The sequence below is a fragment of the Schistocerca piceifrons genome, chromosome 1 (genome assembly GCF_021461385.2).
Source record: "Schistocerca piceifrons isolate TAMUIC-IGC-003096 chromosome 1, iqSchPice1.1, whole genome shotgun sequence".
NCBI lineage: Eukaryota > Metazoa > Arthropoda > Insecta > Orthoptera > Acrididae > Schistocerca > Schistocerca piceifrons.
The window spans coordinates 53,755,356-53,775,647 of NC_060138.1; the positions used below are offsets into that span (position 1 = coordinate 53,755,356).

A 20,292-nucleotide genomic window follows, 5' to 3' on the forward strand; every position below is an offset into this window, starting at 1 on the left:
TCAACCCATTCCTTACTTTAAGTGGTGGCATTAATATCTTTTTGCTCTAATCGATTCAGAACCTCCTCTTTTACTGTTCTATCTAGTCATCTAAGCTTCAGCATTATTCTGTAGCAACAAATTTCGAGTGCATCTCCTCTGCGTATAGCACGCGTTTTAGTTTCATACAAAGCTTACTCCAGACAAATTCCATCGGAAAAGAGTTATTGACATTAGAAGTTAAGAAATTACACCTTTTTCAGAAATACAATATAGTTATTGCCAGTGCGCATTTCATATCGTATGTATTTTAGCCATCATCAGTTATTTTACTGTCCCAATAGTAGAACTCATCACTAACCTATAGCGCCTAATTTCCCACTCTTGTTCTGTCACGATCGCCAGGGACGAAATTTCATTTTCCTCGTTTTACTTCTGTCGATGCCCACCTTATAATCTCTGTTCAAGTGACTGTCCATTCGGTTTCACTGACTCTGACAGAGTTAGAATAATATCGGCAGAGCTCATTGTTTATATTTGTTCTTCCTGAAGTTTAATACCCTTTACAAATTTCTCGTTGGATTCTTTCACAACTTGTTGAAGGTTACATTGAATAATATCTGGGACTGGATAAATTCTATCTCATTCCTTTCTTCTGTTTCATGTTCATCAGCATTTGCAACTGCAGTCCGATTTCTGCACCAAGTATGACCATCGTTTTGATGAAATGTTCACACACGTTTCCCGTTTCCCATCTTCTGATGGTGAACAGAATGAAAGTTGTCGAACATTGTATCAGAAACCAGATATCACTTCCCTAACTTGGGACATTTCGTCTTTCAACGTCGCTGAGAAAGACAACCTGCTGAATTTACAACTCATGACCACCTCATATCTGAATGATTACTGAAAAACACATACATCGTTAGGCTACTCAGATACTTTTCAGTGCGGAATAACTGTACTCAGACACAATCATGTACTCAGTTATCTACGATTAGATTCCCCCGTTCAGAAAAGAGACTCCGACACATCAGCTGCGACGAGTAGAAGGGGAGAATGCCTCCTACATGGGCGGTCTTGGAGCCTCAGTAACAGCTGCGTAGGCGGGCTGAGTCGGCATCTCCGTTATGAACCCCTCTGTTTGCCTTCCATTCACTCTCGCTGAGGACTCAGCGTTTTTTAATTGGCTCCTCGGAGGTACGAAGGAGGGGGCGGCTGGGAGGCTCGGAATATTTACAGCCACTGGTATTTCTCTGCAAGTGAGACTCGCCGCTCCTACTGACTTAATTTACAGCCTGCCTGACCACGGGCGTATTACTATCCTAACGCCGTGTGTTATCCTCATAAATACAAGGTAAGCTAAATAAGATTACCCGAAAAATAATTCGCACATGTTAAGACAGAGACCCAAGCATACTTCGTCCACATCTAGGCGAGAGGATTAAATTAAGCTGCCTACAATGAGGCATATGAAATAATTTCTGGGCAAATTTAATGTATCGTACCCTGTACTTCCTAATACTAATCCAGTACTACGAATAGTATTAGCCATAGTTGCTAGTATTCACGCAATTAGTCACTCTATTGCTTCTAGCAGACAAAAAATAAATAATTGTATGGAATTCTGGAAGAACTACCGAATGTCACTAGCTCTCTGCTACGATAATTCAGGACAACGTCATCTATTGTCCCTCAGATGTGAGAAGTGTTTCTTAGTGAATAAATGTATCTAGATTTTTCTTGCCTCCTCAGATCCTTTACAGTGCTCAACCATTCAACGACTTCCTGCGTATTCGTCACAAACGTCGTACCTGTAGGCTGTGTGGTACTTTCATATGTAAAGTAGTTGCTTAATTACAGCGTGGAGACGTCACGAAGTCATGCACGTCCATATTCTATCAGAGATTATGACTGTGATGAAGGAACATTATAAACGATGCTGCTTCCATTAGATGGCAGGTAATACAGTTTACCTCTTTCTACTCTTGCATCACTGAGCGCTCGTTTCCTTACACGTCTAAATGTGTAGCCGCTTCACTGTTAAAGCTCTTGTAGAACACTATGGTCTAAAATGTTCCTTTGAACGTGGTGTTCCATAACCGTTGTACGAACATCCTGTAACTATTAATGTGGTTCATCTCTCAGGCACATGCTCGCGAATAAGCAGAAAAATGGACGCAAAGATTTGACTTGGAATGTGCTGACTATCACAAGGGGCTCAGTAAATCTGTTCGCGCTCTCGACTGCTTACACATGCGTGAATGGTGACGAAAACCATTACGGCTAGCTCTTGGAATGAGTATCAGAGCGTCGTTCTGTGGCATAGCCGAAATTACACAGTCTGAAGCCCAGAAAACCATCCCAGTCTACATTTAGAGATAATTAAATAACAGGTTTATACCATGTAATATGGAGTTAATGTAACAACACCAGTTTCTTTATAACTCACCCACTGTGCATTTCGAGACACATGTTATGAACTTCTAGTTAGTCTTCCTTCCAGGAATCACCTCCCCTTACTGCCATCACCGTGTGATGTTTTGCCGTTATTTTATGTCGTTTTAGTGTACCACACGCTCTATTGATTGCAAAACGTTGGAATTCTCATGGTGGTGTCAAGTAAATTGGGCTATCAACACTCAGCCGTACTCACCGGAGTTAAAATACAAATCAGCCTCGTACGAATGTGATATTTACATTTTAATATTGCGTCAAGCGCGAGGGTGTTGCTATTGTTGCGTGCGCTGGCTTCCACGCCGATATTCAGTTAACATAAAAGTTCAGAGAGATACCGTCAAATGAACTACTTTCGTGGTCTTTAGTGACGCAGCCCCTTTTCTTGTTCTGTTACAGGTACACCAGAGAAGGAATGTGAGCCCAGGCGAGATGCTGCTGCAGATTATGGTGTGCTGCCTACTGCAGGGACACTCCGAGACGCGCGACAGTGAGTACAACACTGTGTGTGTGTGTGTGTGTGTGTGTGCGTGTGTGTGTGTGTGAGAGAGAGAGAGAGAGAGAGATAGAGAGAGAGAGAGAGAGAGAGAGAGAGAGAGAGAGAGAGAGAGAGAAAGAGCTGAAGAGAGCGAGTCTGTGTGTGCCTATGAAAAGTTTCACGGGTTCTCCCAGGAGATAATAGGGTCTAAACTATAAAGATTGTCCAGCCAGTACGAAAACAACTATTTGGTGATTTATGGCCCCTTATATGCTGTGATAGCCATAAGTCTCCCGACTTTGCTGGAAATGCTCAGTGTGTGCCTACCTCTCTCTCTGTACACCTCATTCCTCTCCCCTGGTCTATCCATCTCGTCCATCCTCCTTTCTGTCCTATCCCCCTCACCCTCTACATCTCCTCCTCATTCCTTTATCACCTCCACTCCCTTCTCTCTGTCCACCTAATCCTCGTCCTTCCGTCTGTTCATTTCCTTTCCCTCCTCTGTCTGCGCATACCTTCTCCTTCTCTCTCTGCCTGTCTCTGCCTCTGTCTCCCTCCACCTCTTCTTCTTTATCTCTGCGTCTTTCCTCCTGCGCTCCATGGATCCATTTCCCGCTCCACCCCTCTCTGCCCATCTCCTCATCCCCCATATCTGTGTTCACCTCCTCTTCCTCCTAGCTGTCTATCTTTCTGCTCCTCCTCCTCTTTCCCACTTCTTTCTCTACGTTATCACTCTCCCGGTATTTCTTGCCTGATTTCAACTAGTATGTGTACCAAATTTATTTGGAATCGTTCGAGGGATTGAGGGTGAATTTGTTACCCCTGACTATGCCCGTGTACTCACATTTGAAAATCTTTTCACATATATTTAACATATTACACACTTAACTGCACAGATACTTCTATTTCACTTGTATCTATAGCGAATTTCGCCCTGCAGTTTCATTTTTGCACTGTTTAATGTTAATGACTTCATATCTTCAGAACTATGTGCTGTAGATGATACAGTTTTTCAGATGCAGTCACTGGTACATTCAGCTAATGTAGGTGAAATGTGTTGTGAATACAGTAAGTGCCAAAGAAGTACTGAATCAAAACGTCGTGCTTGATTGGCAGTTTCTCACCCATCTCATTGTTTATGGCGTCATACATCCTCCAATATACGTCGCAAACTGATATTTTTTCACGTACATTTAGTGGCATGTGAACACTGCCTTCAAAATATGTCATCAATAAGGGTAGTATTAAAGATGAAACAAATGAAAGCATCATACTTCATGCTCCAGTTTTACTGCATGTTAAGTGAAAAAGCAGCAAGCGACAAACTTTTTACAGTTCATCATTTTGTGTGGGTTTTCAATGAGAAAATGTTTCGTAATGATTTGAAAGTATGCGTTAAGTTATTGGAAAGTCACTAAGTGCTCTTATTCTGAAATACCGGGTAACTGAAGTATGGCTATACGCGCGTTATGAACTACACTGCTTTCTAACCCCCACCTCGTTAATACATAGACAGTTCTCACTCCCCACAGCGATTCCTTCCTGGCAATAAGTGAAATCCGTACCTATATACATACGGGTGGGCTCAAAAGTCCGTGAACATTTGTAAGTTCAGTACTTCTCGGAATAATACATGTAGAGAGGTAAAACTTGACACACGTGCTTGAAATAACATGGGGTTTTACTGAAATCAAAAAAGTGTACAAAATGATCAACAGAATGCGCCTCATACCATGCGAAAGCAGAAAATAGCAAAACAACTGTCTTTTAGCAAAGACAACGTTCTTTGTAACAAATGCTCAACTTGTCGGCCGTCATTCGTCAACAATTCTTGTTTCGAGGAACGATGTTATGAACAGGACTGTACAGCATATCAGTAGGTATGGTAAGAAACAGCCGTAGGATGTTGCATATCTGATGAGATCAGACGACCCTGGTAGACTTGCTGCTTCAGGTAACGTCACAACCAATAATCAGACGGATTGAGGTCTGTGGAGCAGGGAGGTCAAGCATGATGGACGTGTGCTCAGCATGCGATCCTCACGATACCCGTGTATTTTCATGTTGTGGAGCGCCATCCTGCGTGAAAGCCGTACCTTGCAACAGGAGTGTATTAGCCAGACTGCGTATTATCTGACTCCGTCTCTCACTACAGCTTATTTTATGCAAGATTCTCATGCGGCGTAACTGACGTGTGCCATTTGTTGGCCAGTTTTTGCAATGGTTTTTGGTTTCAATAATACACATGCAGTTTCAGGCAGATGTGTGAATTTTTACGTGCCTACGTACATTATTCCGTGAAAAAGAACATTTTCAAATATTAACGGGCTTTTGGGACACCTCGTACGTACGAGGGCAGTTCAATAAGTAATGCAACACATTTTTTTTTCTCGGCCAATTTTGGTTGAAAAAACCGGAAATTTCTTGTGGAATATTTTCAAACATTCCCGCTTCGTCTCGTATAGTTTCATTGACTTCCGACAGGTGGCAGCGCTGTAAGGAGCTGTTAAAATGGCGTCTGTAACGGATGTGCGTTGCAAACAACGGGCAGTGATCGAGTTTCTTTTGGCGGAATACCAGGGCATCTCAGATATTCATAGGCGCGTGCAGAATGTCTACGGTGATCTGGCAGTGGACAAAAGCACGGTGAGTCGTTGGGCATAGCGTGTGTGATCATCGCCGCAAGGTCAAGCAAGACTGTCTGATCTCCCGCGTGCGGGCCGGCCGTACACAGCTGTGACTCCTGCAATGGCGGAGCGTGCGAACACACTCGTTACAGATGATCGGCGGATCACCATCAAACAACTCAGTGCTCAACTTGACTTCTCTGTTGGTAATGCTGTCACAATTGTTCACCAGTTGGGATATTCGAAGGTTTGTTCCCGCTGGGTCCCTCGTTGTCTAACCGAACACCATGAAGAGCATAGGAGAACCATCTGTGCGGAATTGCTTGCTCGTCATGTGGCTGAGGGTGACAATTTCTTGTCAAAGATTGTTACAGGCGATGAAACATGGGTTCATCACTTCGAACCTGAAACAAAACGGCAATTAATGGAGTGGCGCTACACCCACTCCCCTACAAAGAAAAAGTTTAAAGCCATACCTTCAGCCGGTAAAGTCATGGTTACAGTCGTCTGGGGCGCTGAAGGGGTTACTCTGTTCGATGTCCTTGCCCACGGTCAAACGATCAACTCTGAAGTGTATTGTGCTACTCTTCAGAAATTGAAGAAACGACTTCAGCGTGTTCATAGGCACAAAAATCTGAACGAACTTCTCCTTCATCATGACAACGCAAGACCTCACACAAGTCTTCGAACCCGAGAGGAGCTCACAAAACTTCAGTGGACTGTTCTTCCTCGTGCACCCTGCAGCCCCGATCTCGCACCGTCGGATTTCCATATGTTTGGCCCAATGAAGGACGCAATCTGTGGGAGGCACTACGCGGATGATGAAGAAGTTATTGATGCAGTACGACGTTGGCTCCGACATCGACCAGTGGAATGGTACCGTGCAGGCATACAGGCCCTCATTTCAAGGTGGCGTAAGGCCGTAGCATTGAATGGAGATTACGTTGAAAAATAGTGTTGTGTAGCTAAAAGATTGGGGACTAACCTGGTGTATTTCAATGCTGAATAAAACAACCCTTGTTTCAGAAAAAAAAAGTGTTGCATTACTTATTGAACCGCCCTCGTACATACATATCTTTCCTTTTTGTGGAAAATTCCAGTGTAGTCATTTCAGGATTACGTTTACTGGATACAGGACAAAGGGTGGAATCACTGTTCTATACAGGTAAAATTGTCATTTAAATATCACTTTTATTGGGCCACACGCCACTACTGTCAATTCTGCACAAATTAACATTCACTAAGCTACAACGACATTATCCACACTCCCCCTAATCTAAGTAGTCTCTGAATTCAGTGATATACAAGCAATACGGCGGAATGTTACGTCGCCCTTGAGATTACCGATTTCGTACGACGCTCTGATACCCATACCACATATGGACTGAGTAACAACTACTATTCTAAAATCATCTATTCAAAACGAGTTTCAAGGTCCCCCTCTGATGTCGGCGGGAACAACATAGCAAACTAGTACACGATATTATAGTGGCGGGTAGGGTTGTACTCAAGCAGACACGAATACGCACAATAAGGACACAAAAATGAGATACATCCTACAAATTCCGTCACACGAACACTGGCAAAAACTTCACACGATTTCTACAGAAATGATCGTATCTAATGACTAACCGACCACAACATTTCATTAACATCTTGTCATTGCAAATAAATGCAGTCACCTTCTTTGATCGTTCTTGGATATTTTCAAATCTTCACTCGAAACGTACGCAGTCCTACCCTTTGTTTCCACAAGGACGATTGTCAGCTCATTCTTTGTGCAATCAAGTCCACGCTGGATATTACAAATCAATGACTCGAAATTACTCACCATCTGTGATTTTTCTTGGATTTTATCTCACAAATTCACAAGCAAAACCTAACTGAATTTAATTTAGAATACTGGTGGCTATTTCTCCGAACTGTATGGAACACGTGACAGCTTGGAGTTAAAGACCAACAATGAAGAATTTAATCAAATTAACTAACTTCGTATCCAAAATTCGTTAAATATTACACACTATATAGTTATGTCGAAGAGGTACTAGATGACGGAGACATGGAGATGCGATACGAGAGAGGCATGTGTTCCGTCATCCATTGAAGCTAATGGTAAACACTGCGCCCCGCGTAAATGCTGACGTTCGATAGCTGTAGTGTCATCCTCGATGCAGAATTAACGTGTGCGTTCTCTCGCACAACGCAGACGCGGCGAATGCGTTCCACTTCCCTGCACAAAGGGGGCCGATACCTCGCTAGCCGGCTCGTGCGGGACGGCCTAATACTAGCACGTCTATTGTAAACGCTGCAGAGAAAACGAAAACAGTATTTGTGTGGCGCGCAGCTGTGATCAAACAACTCTATTGTCTTTCTGATCGCGTTGCCTAATACGAGGCAGCACGCGTTTAGCAAACCATGACAGAGCGGCATAGTGGTGTCAAAGATGTCCCCATGATTACCTTGTTCTGACACCAGCATAAAATCAGAGAAATGCACTGAAGAGGCCAAGAAACTGGTACACCTGTATATTATCCTGTAGGGTCCCCGCGAGCACGCAGAGGGGCCGCAACACGTCGTAGCATGGACTCGACTAATGTCTGAAGTAGTGCTGGAGGGATGTCCATAAATCCGTAACAGTGGGTAGAGATCTCTCCTGAACAGCAAGTTGCAGCGAATCCAATATATGCTCAATAAAATTAATGTCAGGAGAGTTTAGTGGACAGTGGAAGTGTTTGAACTCTGAACAGTATTCCCCGAGCCGCTCTGTAGCAATTCTCGACGTGTGATGTGTCGCATTGTCCTGCTGGAATTCCCAGGTCTGTTGGAATACACAATGGACAGATGATCAGACAGGATCCTTATGTACGTGTCACCTTTCAGAGTCGTATATAGACGCATCAGTGGTCCCACATCACTCAAACAGCACACGCCCGACATCATTACTGAGCTTCCAGCAGCTTCAACAGCCTCCTGCAGATATGGAAGGTCCATGGATTCATGAGGTTGTCTCCATACCCGTACACTTCCACCAGCTCGATACGATTTGAAATGAGACTTGTCCAACCAGGCAACGCGTTTCCAATCATCAACAATCGAAGGTCGGTATGACGGGCCCAGGCGAAGCGTAAAGCTCTGTGTCGTGAAGTCATTAAGGATAAACGAGCGGGCTTTCGGTTCTCAAAGCCCATATCGATGATGTATCGTTGAATGGCTCGCACGCCGACACTTGGCCCAGCCTTGAAATCTGCAGCAAATTGGGTATCACTTCTGTCATGTTGAACGATTCTCTTCAGTTCCTGCAGTGTCTTTTCCCGGCCGCAGCAATGTCTGAGATCTGATATTTTACCGGATTCCTGACATTCACGGTAGACTCGGGAAATGGTCGTACGGGAAAATACCCACTTCATCGCTGCCTCGGAGATACCGTGAGCCATCGCGCGTGCGCCGACCATAACACCACGTTCAAACACACTTAAATCTCGATAACATGCTATTGTAGCAGCAATAAGCGATGTAACAGTAGCGCCAGACGCTTGTTGTCTTGTGTAGGCATTGCCGACCGCAGCGTTGCATTCTGCCTGTTTACATATATCTGTTTTTGAACACGCATGCTTATATCAGTTTCTTTGTAGATTCAGTGTATTACGGAATAATTGTTCCAGGTGGTAGTTTTAAGTCAAATATCTGGAAACAGCACTGCAGACAGATTACCAAGAAAAGAGACAAGCACATCCAGTAAGGTATGGGCGACAAACGTCAACAGGGAGAGAGTCCATCACACTGCCCATGCTCGATGCAGATAGGATTCCCTGTACACTAACATGTATTTATATTCTTTGACATGTTTTCTGAGGATATTCTTCTAGTTTTCACTAATACTATACCCTTCAGGACTATAGAACACATTTGGTTTTAAACATTCTGGATGCTTATATCAGTATCCAAACTGAAGACAAACTTCTTTTTTGCAACGTATTCTTCTGGCGGAGCATTAATTGCACTTATTCTCTAGAATTTGTTGCTATAAACTGTTGCCACTACACTTGTGAGATTAGCGTTTGATGTAGAGGATAATGGATACAATGCTACTACCGTTTCTGAATTATATTTTAATGTAATGCCAGAAGTCGCACAGTGGCGCAGGCAGCTAAGTGTCAAATTAGTGATCCATACGTAGCAGTAGCGACCTACAATTTATTAATTACGTCTGTAGAAAGAATTTTCACTCTGCATTGTAGTCTACGCTGATATGAAACTCTCTGGCAGATGAAAACTCTTTGCCGGACGGCGGCTCGAACCCGATACCTTTGCCTTTCACTGGCAAGTTGTCTTCAAACTGAGATATCGAGCACGATTCGCAACTGGTGTCATAGGAGATGAAGTGCTGACGTAACTGAAGCTGGGAGGACGGCTTTACAGTCGTGCTCTGGTAGCTCAGCTGGTAGAGCACTTGATCACGAAAGGCAAAGTTGCCGAATTCGAGTTGCGGTCTGGCAACCAGTTCTAATCTGTCAGAAAGTTTCAAGTAATTGTTAGTTGTACAAGTTTTCTTTCAGAATATTGAAGAAGCGAATGGAGAACCACATTTGGGAAAGTGACAGTTGATTCGTTTAGCACGTATTTCTGGACTCGAAACATCTGCCGGCGGCCACCAGTACCTACGTATTGTGTCATACTCTTCTGGATCTTCGGAACATATCTACAAGGAAGGGTGTAATATTGCAAGTAGTAACACAGAACTTAGAAATTGATTTCGAAGCGAAAAACATTCTACTCGTTCGGTATCTAGTTCTACTAAAGTGCACATTTTTATTTATTATTTTAACTTTGTATTCCCCGGTTTTGGCTGAAAGACTGTTATTATATTTCTTCATTTTTAATTTTCGCTGTTATTGCATGATATGTCAATTTCTTTAAAATTTTGCTTCAACTAAACTGTTCTTGCGTTGTTGAACACTGTTACGGGACAAAGCAAACCTTTAAGATAATAAGAGAATACATAAAGTTTTACATGGCTTGAGCAGAAGGTGGAGGCTATGGATGCATGGATGATTGTGGTACAGATAGTCACACATATAGGATGATTATCTAAAGTAAAAAGGGGAGCAGTGCATAAATATCGAGACATCAGTTGCAAGCTAGTGTGAGATTAGAGTTGTTTCTGTGTGTCTTTCTTACTTGTGGAAACTCAAGTGTAATTATTTCAGGATTACATTTACTGGGTACGGGATAATGGATGGAATTGCTGTGTTGTACACGTGAAATTGTCATTTAAATATCACTTTTATAGGGCCTCACGCCCCTACTCCTAGTTATGCACAAATTAACAATCATTAAGATACAAGGACATGATGCACACTCCGACCAATCTAAATTTTCTCTGAATTCACTGATATGCAGGGAATGGGACGGAATGCTACGTTTCTCTTGGGATTGCAGTTCTCATACGACACTCTCATACCCTTGTCAAAGATGGACTGAGTATCAACCACTATTTTAACATAATCTACTCAAAACGAATTTCGGGATCCCCCTCTTATTTTGGCGAGAACAAAATAGTAAACTAGGAGGCGAACTTATAGCGTGGGTTGGGGGAGGGGGGGGTTGAGCTATACGCAAGCAAACACAAAAATTGTATACATCCTTCTACGTCCGTCACACGAACACTCGCAAAAACTACAATGAATTTCTGCAACAACGATTCTATCCAGTGAGGAACCGACCATAAGGTTTCATTAATGTCTTATAATTGCAAATAAATTTACTCACCATCTTTGACCGTTCTTGGATAGTACCAAATCTTCACTCGAAACGCACGTAATTCCTACTCTGTATTTCCACAAGAACGATTGTTATCTCATCGATTGTGCAGCCCAGTCCACGTGGGATTTCTCCAAACTACTTACCATCTTTCATCGTCCTTGGATTTTATTTTGCAATTTGACACGCAAAACGTAACTGAATTAAATTTAGGATGCTACTGATCGTTTCTACGAGCAGTACTGCACACGTGATAGAGTAGGGACGAAGACCAACGAAGAAAAAATAAATCAAATTAACTAGCTTCATCTACGAATTTCGTTAAATATTTCACAATATTCACACGTCCAATTCCTAAGCTGAAAATACAGTGAGGAAATGATTATTCTTTGTCACATAGTTTCCACCACTTGATTGAAGGTTGCACAAAGGGATAAACAATTACTACCAATAAAAATCTTACAGATTCTGGAAGTCGATAAAAATGAAATAATTAAACGCTCTCTGAGGAATCTACTGAAAAACCATAGTGGACGTTGAAAGCACCACAAGAGTTACGACTTAAGACTGGATTGCAAAGGTGTCCGTGCTCACGTTGGAATAGTGAATTCTAACTATCCAATGTACTCAGGAAACTATGAAGGAAAATAGAAGGTGAGTGTAATGTAAGCTTAACTGTTATGATGCTGGAAAAGAGCGGATTAGTGACCTAGTGTACGATATACCTCATCCGTTTGTTAAATTAACAAACTGCTTGACGGACTGACGAAAATAGCGGAGCAACCTTAATGGTCACTCAGCTCATCCCTGAAGGGGAAGGAAGACTTGCAACCAATCCCTGCATACTTTCCTAGTACTGGCGCAGAGTTAGCCTAACACCAAACCAAACAAAACATGCATCCCTGCATTACAGCTCTCCTAATCACAGAATCACAAATGGGTGAAGTCATTCTAACATTTAGGAGGAACGTAAACAGGAACAGGTAGAGGATGTATGTTAATACGTAATCAGACAAACGAAATGGTGTACACATCTTAACCAGATCTTCTCTTTACAAAGACCAATCTGTCATTACTAATAAAGTAATTCTGGACACCTTGAGATAACGTAATGGGACGGAACAGCCAGTACCGTCTCACCAATATTAAGTATAGACGGAAAGACTAAAAGGCGAAGGTAACAGACAGAAATAAAAAGTAACTCGAAGAGGAGATAGATGACGAAGATACGGGGGATGCGATAAGAGAGAGGCATGTGTTCCATCATTAATTCCAGCTACAACGCTGCGCCTCTCGTAAATGCCGAGGTTCGACTGCCCTCGTGTCGTTCTCAATGCAGAATTCAAGTGTGCACTCTACCGCACAGGACAGACGCGTCGAATGCGTTCCACTTCCCTGGACAAAGGGGGCTCATACCCAGCTGGTCGGCTCGTGTGGGACGGCCTAGTATACGCACATCCATTGTGAATGCTGCAGAGAAAACGAAAACACGTTTCGTGTGCCGCGCACCGGTGATCACACAACTCTATTGTCTCTTTGATGACGTCCCCTAATAGGATGCAGCATCCGTTTAGCAAGCCATGAGACAACTGCATACTGGTGTCAAAGACGACCACAGGATTACCGTCGTAACAAAGTCAGTTAGTGAAAACCGTAATCATCAATGCAAATTTGTGTGATACCTTTAATTAGTCTTCGCAGTGGTATTTACACCGATCGTATAGTACACGTTAAGGACTTGAACTTAATATTGCACGGCGTTCTTTACGCTGACGGTTGAAGTACCTAACAGGATGCTCAGTGAGGCCTAACAGATAACTGGGTTCTGAAACATTGTAGTTGCTGCACCCAACGGCATGCAAATGACTGGCATTTAGCTATCTAAATTCTCTAAATTTATGGTTCGTATACCCATTGACATGCACATTAGGGGAATCTATTCGAGTTCTTTGCCGCTGTGGTTGGGGTACCCAACGGTACACACAACACGGGGCGTCTCGCTATGTGGGTTGTTCACTTTTATGGTTGGAGTACCCAGCGACAAGCACTACATGGCCGTCTTAAGCATATCACGTGCTGTCTTACGCCCACTACTGTGTGGAACTAACATCAATATCGTGTACGGTTTGGCTGTTTCATTGGTTCTTGGTAAAATACTTCATATATTATGAATGAAAATACACGCAACACTAGTGAAATATTCTGCAGTATTTATTATTAGGCCGGCCGGAGTGGCCGAGCGGTTCTCGGCATTACAGTGTGGAACCGAGCTACCGCTACGGTCGCAGGTTCGAATCCTGCCTCGGGCATGGATGTGTGTGATGTCCTTAGGTTAGTTAGATTTAAGTAGTTCTAAGTTCTAGGGGACTGATGACCTCAGAAGTTAAGTCCCATAGTGCTCAGAGCCATTTGAACCATTTGTTATTAATTTCAGAAGCCGGTTTTTGGCTGTTACGCCATCACTAGGTACAATGATATCCTTTTACCATATGATGGTGCGACAGCCGAAAACCGATTTATGATATAAATAATAAATACTATAAAATATTTCACCTGAATTGTGTGGGTTTTGAGTCATAATTAACATCGAGTGTTGTGAACTGAGAAATAGAGAGACAGAACTGCATCTGCTTAATTTTTTGAAACGGTGTAAGGTTTCGAATGAGGGATTAATGGGAACAAGAAGCTAAATACGCACAGACATGCCCAGCGATGTACATCATAAAACAGAGAATTAGAAATGCAGATAAGGAATTGACTTAATTTTATGCTTTGTCTACAGTGTTTCCTCCGTGACTGTGTTACTTTCGTAATAATAAAGAACAACTGCCTCGAGCCACAAACCGTGATTTTCTTGAAATGCGCCTGAAGATGAACCCCCAGTGCTCGAAATGCATCGTGCACTTAACTAAAACCACGGTTTGCGGCTGAAGGCGGTTGTTCTTTATTAGTAAGCAATTAACCTTCCACTTGTGACGAAGAACAGAAATTTTGAATGATTTAAATAATACGTAACCCTGAATTGAAACGCAACACTTCGTGGTTTCGATTACAGTGCCATAAACACTGCGAAATCTCGCAGGGATGGGGACCAGAATTAACACGGGAGTTAGAGAGAGAGAGAGAGAGAGAGAGAGAGAGAGAGAGAGAGATGGAGAGAAAGAGATCGGGAAAGCTTTGTTCAATCGTTTCTCATTTCTTCCTTTAAACACCGCAACATTCAAATTAATTTTGAAGTTTCAGTTACTCTTTATCATCTGTCATCTACTGAGACACCTAATATATTTGATTGCATACTTGAACGTCTTTAACTAGATCCCTTCTCGTCCAACCTCCGTCCTTCGAATAGAATCGTGTGGGATCCAGCCCACTCGTGTCTTATACGATTACTAGGTAACTGTTTCCTCGGACAGCTAGAGAACATACAAGCAAATCATGTTAATGAAGTTAATTACAGCAACTGAACTGACACACTTAACCCTCCCGTTACCAAGCTTTTTCACACCTCTACTTTACCAAGCGTGGTATTTGGACTACCCCAAAAGAGTTTTGTGTTTTAATGTAATATTTGTTCTCAGATTTCGTTATTTCCATTGAATGGGTTTATTTAGTATTGAAAAACTGCTTTTCAGGTTATTACAAGTATTTAATCAGATCACAGATACAAAGTACAAAAATTTTTTATATCTTTCACTAAATTCAGTACACAACAAACAGAAAATTAATACTCTATGTTTCTCTACGCTCATTGCAGTAAAATAAGACAAGACTTTTTTCAACTTTTCAGGCAAGTAAATTTTTGCACTGCATGCACTTCACAGTAACAGTTTCTTCTCTGTGTGTATTACAAATAGGTTTCTTGCACGTTACACAACAGAATCTTGTTTTCCGATCTTCGTTTCTCTTGCAATCTTGACATCGTTGTGACGTTGGTAACTTGGTCTGGATCACTGCTGTAGGAATTGCAGTACCACAAGCTTTCAGTTCATCTTTTACACCTTCATGAAGACCGTTGATATTTTTCGCTCTTTGTTCCATGTTGCCTTTGCTGAGTCCAAATGCCAGTTCAGTCATGAAGAGTTTACGTCGGCTTCGGTTATTCTTCTGCCATCCAGGAAGTCTTTGAGTTTTCAGAATGTATGCATTCAGTGTTGCAATAGCTATAATTTCCATGAAGATTCTTAGTGGCCACCGCTTCGTTCCTCTAACACAGCTGTATTCTCTTGTCATTTTGTCGCCATTATCTACAGCACTTTTGTATTTGGTGTAGTGCAGTATGATTTCGGGTTTGTGTTCACTTTCTTCACCACTCACTTGTCTCTCATTATGCTGAAGAGAGAGTAGTATTACTGCCTTTCCCTTCTTTGGAACATAGGAAATTAGGGTCAAGTCATTTGTGAAACCAAACTTTGAAGAGTGAACTTCTCTCTTTCTGTTAGGCAAGAATTCCTTCTGAATCTCTTATTGGAACGCAAGGTACCAACCAATGTCGTGTTTCGTTTTAGTAGTTCAGCAGCCTATGGAAAACTTGACGGTTATTCAGAGATGGTTCCATCAGATCCAAAACAACTCTCTGTCCTTGATTCACTTCCCGAGTATTCCTGTGTAAATTTGGATCCGTAATAAGTAAGATATCTTTAGATCAGCACGAACCAAAATTTTAATGTCATACTTGTCAGGCTTGCTCTTCATATAAACGCTAAAAGGGCCGTTTCCTCGGTACGTTGCTAATCGTTCCTCAAAAGTCACATATTCATAAGGATAGAAGTTCTTGCGCAAGTTAGATTGAAATTTGTCGCACAATACCCTGATGGCTTGTAGCTTGTCCTTGGTTTCTTCAGTTCTCTGTGCTCTTTTGTCTTTGTTGTCAAATCACAAGAATTTCACTGCAGACAAAAATCGGTTTCTTGACATGGCAGCAGAAAAGAATGGTTGCCGAAAGGCATCATTGCCTCCACACATTTTGGAAGCACCTGTGCGATGTCCATGAGTTCGACCAGCTCCTATTAGAACTGCTAATACAGCGCACACTTCAGTTGTATTTATATCTCTCCATGTCGTTTTGTTCGAATAATGAACTGCTTTCCACAAAGAAATTACTCGTTTGGCTTCCCTGTTCGTTTCTTCTACAATGATGTCACGATTTCCGTTGAGATAAATAACAAGAATGACTCTGTTTTCGTTGCTTTTCCATCTTTCACTGGGCCAGGTGTTACGTTCAGAATGTTACGACGTAGACGCCCCCCACCTTTGGATGGTTCACTAGAAAATTGTAGTCCACTTCTAGAAACAAACAAATATCCAGTGTCTTCGACTTCTTCTTCTACTTCATCATAATCTTCTTCTTCTTCTACTACTTGTTAACGTGAATGTGTAGTGTCTTCTGCTATTTCATCATCAGCTTCATATGATGCTATGATATGGTCTTTGTCAAGAGGTTCCATATGTTCATTCAGTTCATTATCAATGTGTCATTCATTTTCATCGTCACTGACATCAGAATTTTATAGAATTTCCATGATCTCTTCGCTAGAAAGTCCTTTGGACATCCTTACTTGCAGATGAATATTGACTCCTGTAATGTCAGCTCAACAGTGAAAGTTAAATTCAACTCAACGACAGTAACCAGTAACAATAACAAACATTCGATGAATGGAAAAATTCAACAAAGAAGATGAATGACAGATACATTTACCAAAATCTTCTTTTTCTACAAATAAGAAAATAAGACGCTTCATACCAAGTGGGGTAGTCTCACAATCCCACCAATAAATGACTTGGATAACAATGATAAAGGCAAAAAAATTAGACAGTCGTCAGTGTGAATTCAACGTCAATCATTTTAGTACAAAGTCATGAAACCACAGGCATGTGGCCCTGCAGATAACATTATTATAGGGAAAAAATCAACCTGGAGCAGTCAGAATACCCCACTTGGTAATGCGAGGGTTACCTTTCGTTTCTACATGGTGAGTCGAAAGTAGCTGATGACATGCAAATAATCAATGTCCTTTGATATTAATATCCATGCAAGCTAAATCACACAAGTCCATAAGTCACTGCTGTCGTTAATATAACTGCGGCTCTTGTAGTGCGGCTCCTCTAGTTCCAGTCTTCTAGTCCTCTCTCCCAGTGCGACTCTTTTACTGCGGCCGAGGCTAGGCGGCGCTTCGCTTTTGTTCTCTTCCTGCAGAGGCCGGTCCTGTCGTGGTGACGTCCCAGCTAACGTGGCATTGGCTGACGCCGTCTCACAGCCCGCTCTGCGGTATCGTTCTTGATCTTCGTTCCGGCGCGTGTCGTTACGCCGGAACAAGTCGCATTGTTGATTTAGGACTTCAAGGTCAGTCCCCAAATCGGGAGAAATAATGTTGCCTGATTGACACACCTGCTCTAGCAGTTCCTCCCACGATATTTCAGAGAGACAGCATAATCTGAGACTATTGTGAACCAGGAGTGATGCATTCCACCGTGACTGATATGTCCAAAATAAGAAAATCTACATCTACATCTACATACATACTCCGCAATCCACCGTACGGTGCGTGGCGGAGGGTACCTCGTACCACAACTAGTATCTTCTCTTACTGTTCCACTCCATAACAGAATGAGGGAAAAATGACTGCCTATGTGTCTCTGTACGAGCCCTAATCTCTCTTATCTTACCTTTGTGGTCTTTCCGCGAAATGTAAGTTGGCGGCAGTAAAATTGTACTGCAGTTAGCCTCAAATGCTGGTTCTCTAAATTTCCTCAGTAGCGCTTCACGAAAAGAACGGCTCCTTTCCTCTAGAGACTCCCACCCGAGTTCCTGAAGCATTTCTCTAACTATCGCGTGATGATCAAACCTACCAGTAACAAATCTAGCCGCCCGCCTCTGAATTGCTTCTGCGTCCTCCCTCAATCCGACCTAATAGGGATCCCAAACACTCGAGCAGTAGTCAAGAATAGGTCGTATTAGTGTTTTATAAGCGGTCTCCTTTACAGTTGAACTATATCTTCCCAAAATTCTACCAATGAACCGAAGAGGACTATCCGCCTTCCCCACAACTGCCATTACATGCTTGTCCCACTTCGTATCGCTCAGCAATGTTACGCCCAAATATTTAATCGACGTGACTGTGTCAAGCGCTACACTATTTTGGAGTATTCAGCCATTACGGGATTCTTTTTCCTATTCATCTGCATTGATTTACATTTATCTATATTTAGAGTTAGCTGCCATTCTTTACACCAATCACAAATCCTGTCCAATTCATCTAGTATCCTACTACAGTCACTCAACGACGACACCTGCCCGTACACCACAGCATCATCAGCAAACAGCCGCACATTGCTATCCACCCTATCCAAAAGGTCATTTATGTAGATAGAAAACAACAGCGGACCTACCACACTTCCCTGGGGCACTCTAGATGGTACCCTCACCTCCGATGAAAACTCACTATCGAGGACAACGTACTGGGTTCTATTACTTAAGAAGTCTTCGAGCCACTCACATATTTGGGAACCAATCCTATATGCTCGTACCTTAGTTAGGAGTCCGCAGTGGGGCACCGAGTCAAACGCTTTCCGGATGCCAAGGAATATGGCATCCGTCTGATACCCTTCATCCATGGTTCATGAGATATCATGTGAAAAGGAGTGATGCTTTCTAAAGCCGTGCTGATGCATGGAAGCAACTTCTGTGTCTCAAGGAAATTCATTATATTCGAACTGAGAATGTGTTCGAGAATCCAGCAACAAACCGATGTTAAGGATATTGATCTGTAATTTTGAGAATCCGTCCTTCTACCCTTCTTATATACAGGCGTCACTTGCGCTTTTTTTTCCAGTCGCTCGGCACTTTACGTTGGGCAAGAGATTCGCGATAAATGCAAGCTAAGTAAAGAGCCAATGCAGTAGAGTACTCTCTGTAAAACCGAATTGGAATCCCATCAGGACCTGGCGTTTTATTTTTGCAGCCCATTCAGCTGCTTCACAGCACCAGGGATGTCTATCACTATGTCCTCCATACGGGAATCTGCACGAGACTCAAACGGCGGTATGTCTGTACGATCCTCCTGCGTGAAAGATTTCTCAAATCTGATGAAGATCGTAGCTGCAACACGAGCATTATGAAGCCTGGTTCGCAGTCGAAGAATCGAGGACTACACAACTCGCAGAAAAGTGCGCCGTGATATTCTGCCACTGCTCCCATCCCTTCCTGTGCAGCCTGGAGGATCGCGGAGCTAACTGAAATCCCCAGCCAGCGGGGTCCCTACCTGTGACCCGCCGACACCGTCGCAGTGACCTGGATCCGCCTCAACTGCAGACGACAGCAGAAAGCGAGGTGCGGCGCACACGGCCATCCAGAGCGCTTCCCTGCTGCTGCTGTGTGCGCGTGCAAGTTGCCCCCAGTTCACGGCATCTTCAAGCACTACTCGCTAACTTCTGGCGCAATACAGAACTTCCGCAGGTGGAACTTTGGTTGGGCGCTGCTGCCGATCGTGCATCTATGTCAAAATACCGGCAGCCGGATGGAACTTTCTGCAATTCCCCCCCCCCCCTCCCCCCCTTCGCGCCGTTCACCCATCCCCACCACAGCATATGCCAGTGCTGTCAGCGCCACGCCGTGCAAATTCTGTTACGCCTCATGAATACAGAGAGGTCATAGGGGCGTGCTTGTTATTAACAAATTTCTGCATATAACTTGAAAAAAATATATAAATTGAAGAGTCATTTTGAACTGAATGAAAAATACGGCATTTCAACAAAAAGCTAACTTTAAAGGTTAAATTATGCCTTCAAAGTCACTGGTCGTTGGGGCTCAGTTCGAAACGCGATTCATCGCTGAAGACAATTCTGCATCAGCCAATGAGATTGCAGGCAGAAGACGTGTCTGGAAATGCCTAGACAACAGACAGCAGTGGGGCAATAACCTGACTGTCTCCCGCCATACAGCCCGATTAGGGCGGGTGGTGTCTGGGGTGACACTTCCTTTTATAGCAGGACGCC

At 42.9% G+C, this 20,292-nt stretch overlaps 1 protein-coding gene across 3 annotated transcripts in view; it reads left to right on the forward strand.

Annotated features, from left to right (window-relative positions):
* LOC124801555 (nectin-4-like) overlaps positions 1 to 20,292 on the forward strand; it is a 468,485-nt gene that overhangs the window by 160,531 nt on the left and 287,662 nt on the right. For all 3 annotated transcript variants that reach the window (XM_047263083.1, XM_047263082.1, XM_047263085.1), the window contains exon 2: positions 2,836 to 2,926. In XM_047263083.1, coding sequence (XP_047119039.1) covers positions 2,869 to 2,926 — 58 coding nt within the window. In that variant the 5' untranslated portion in view covers positions 2,836 to 2,868. The remainder of the gene's footprint in view (positions 1 to 2,835; positions 2,927 to 20,292) is intronic.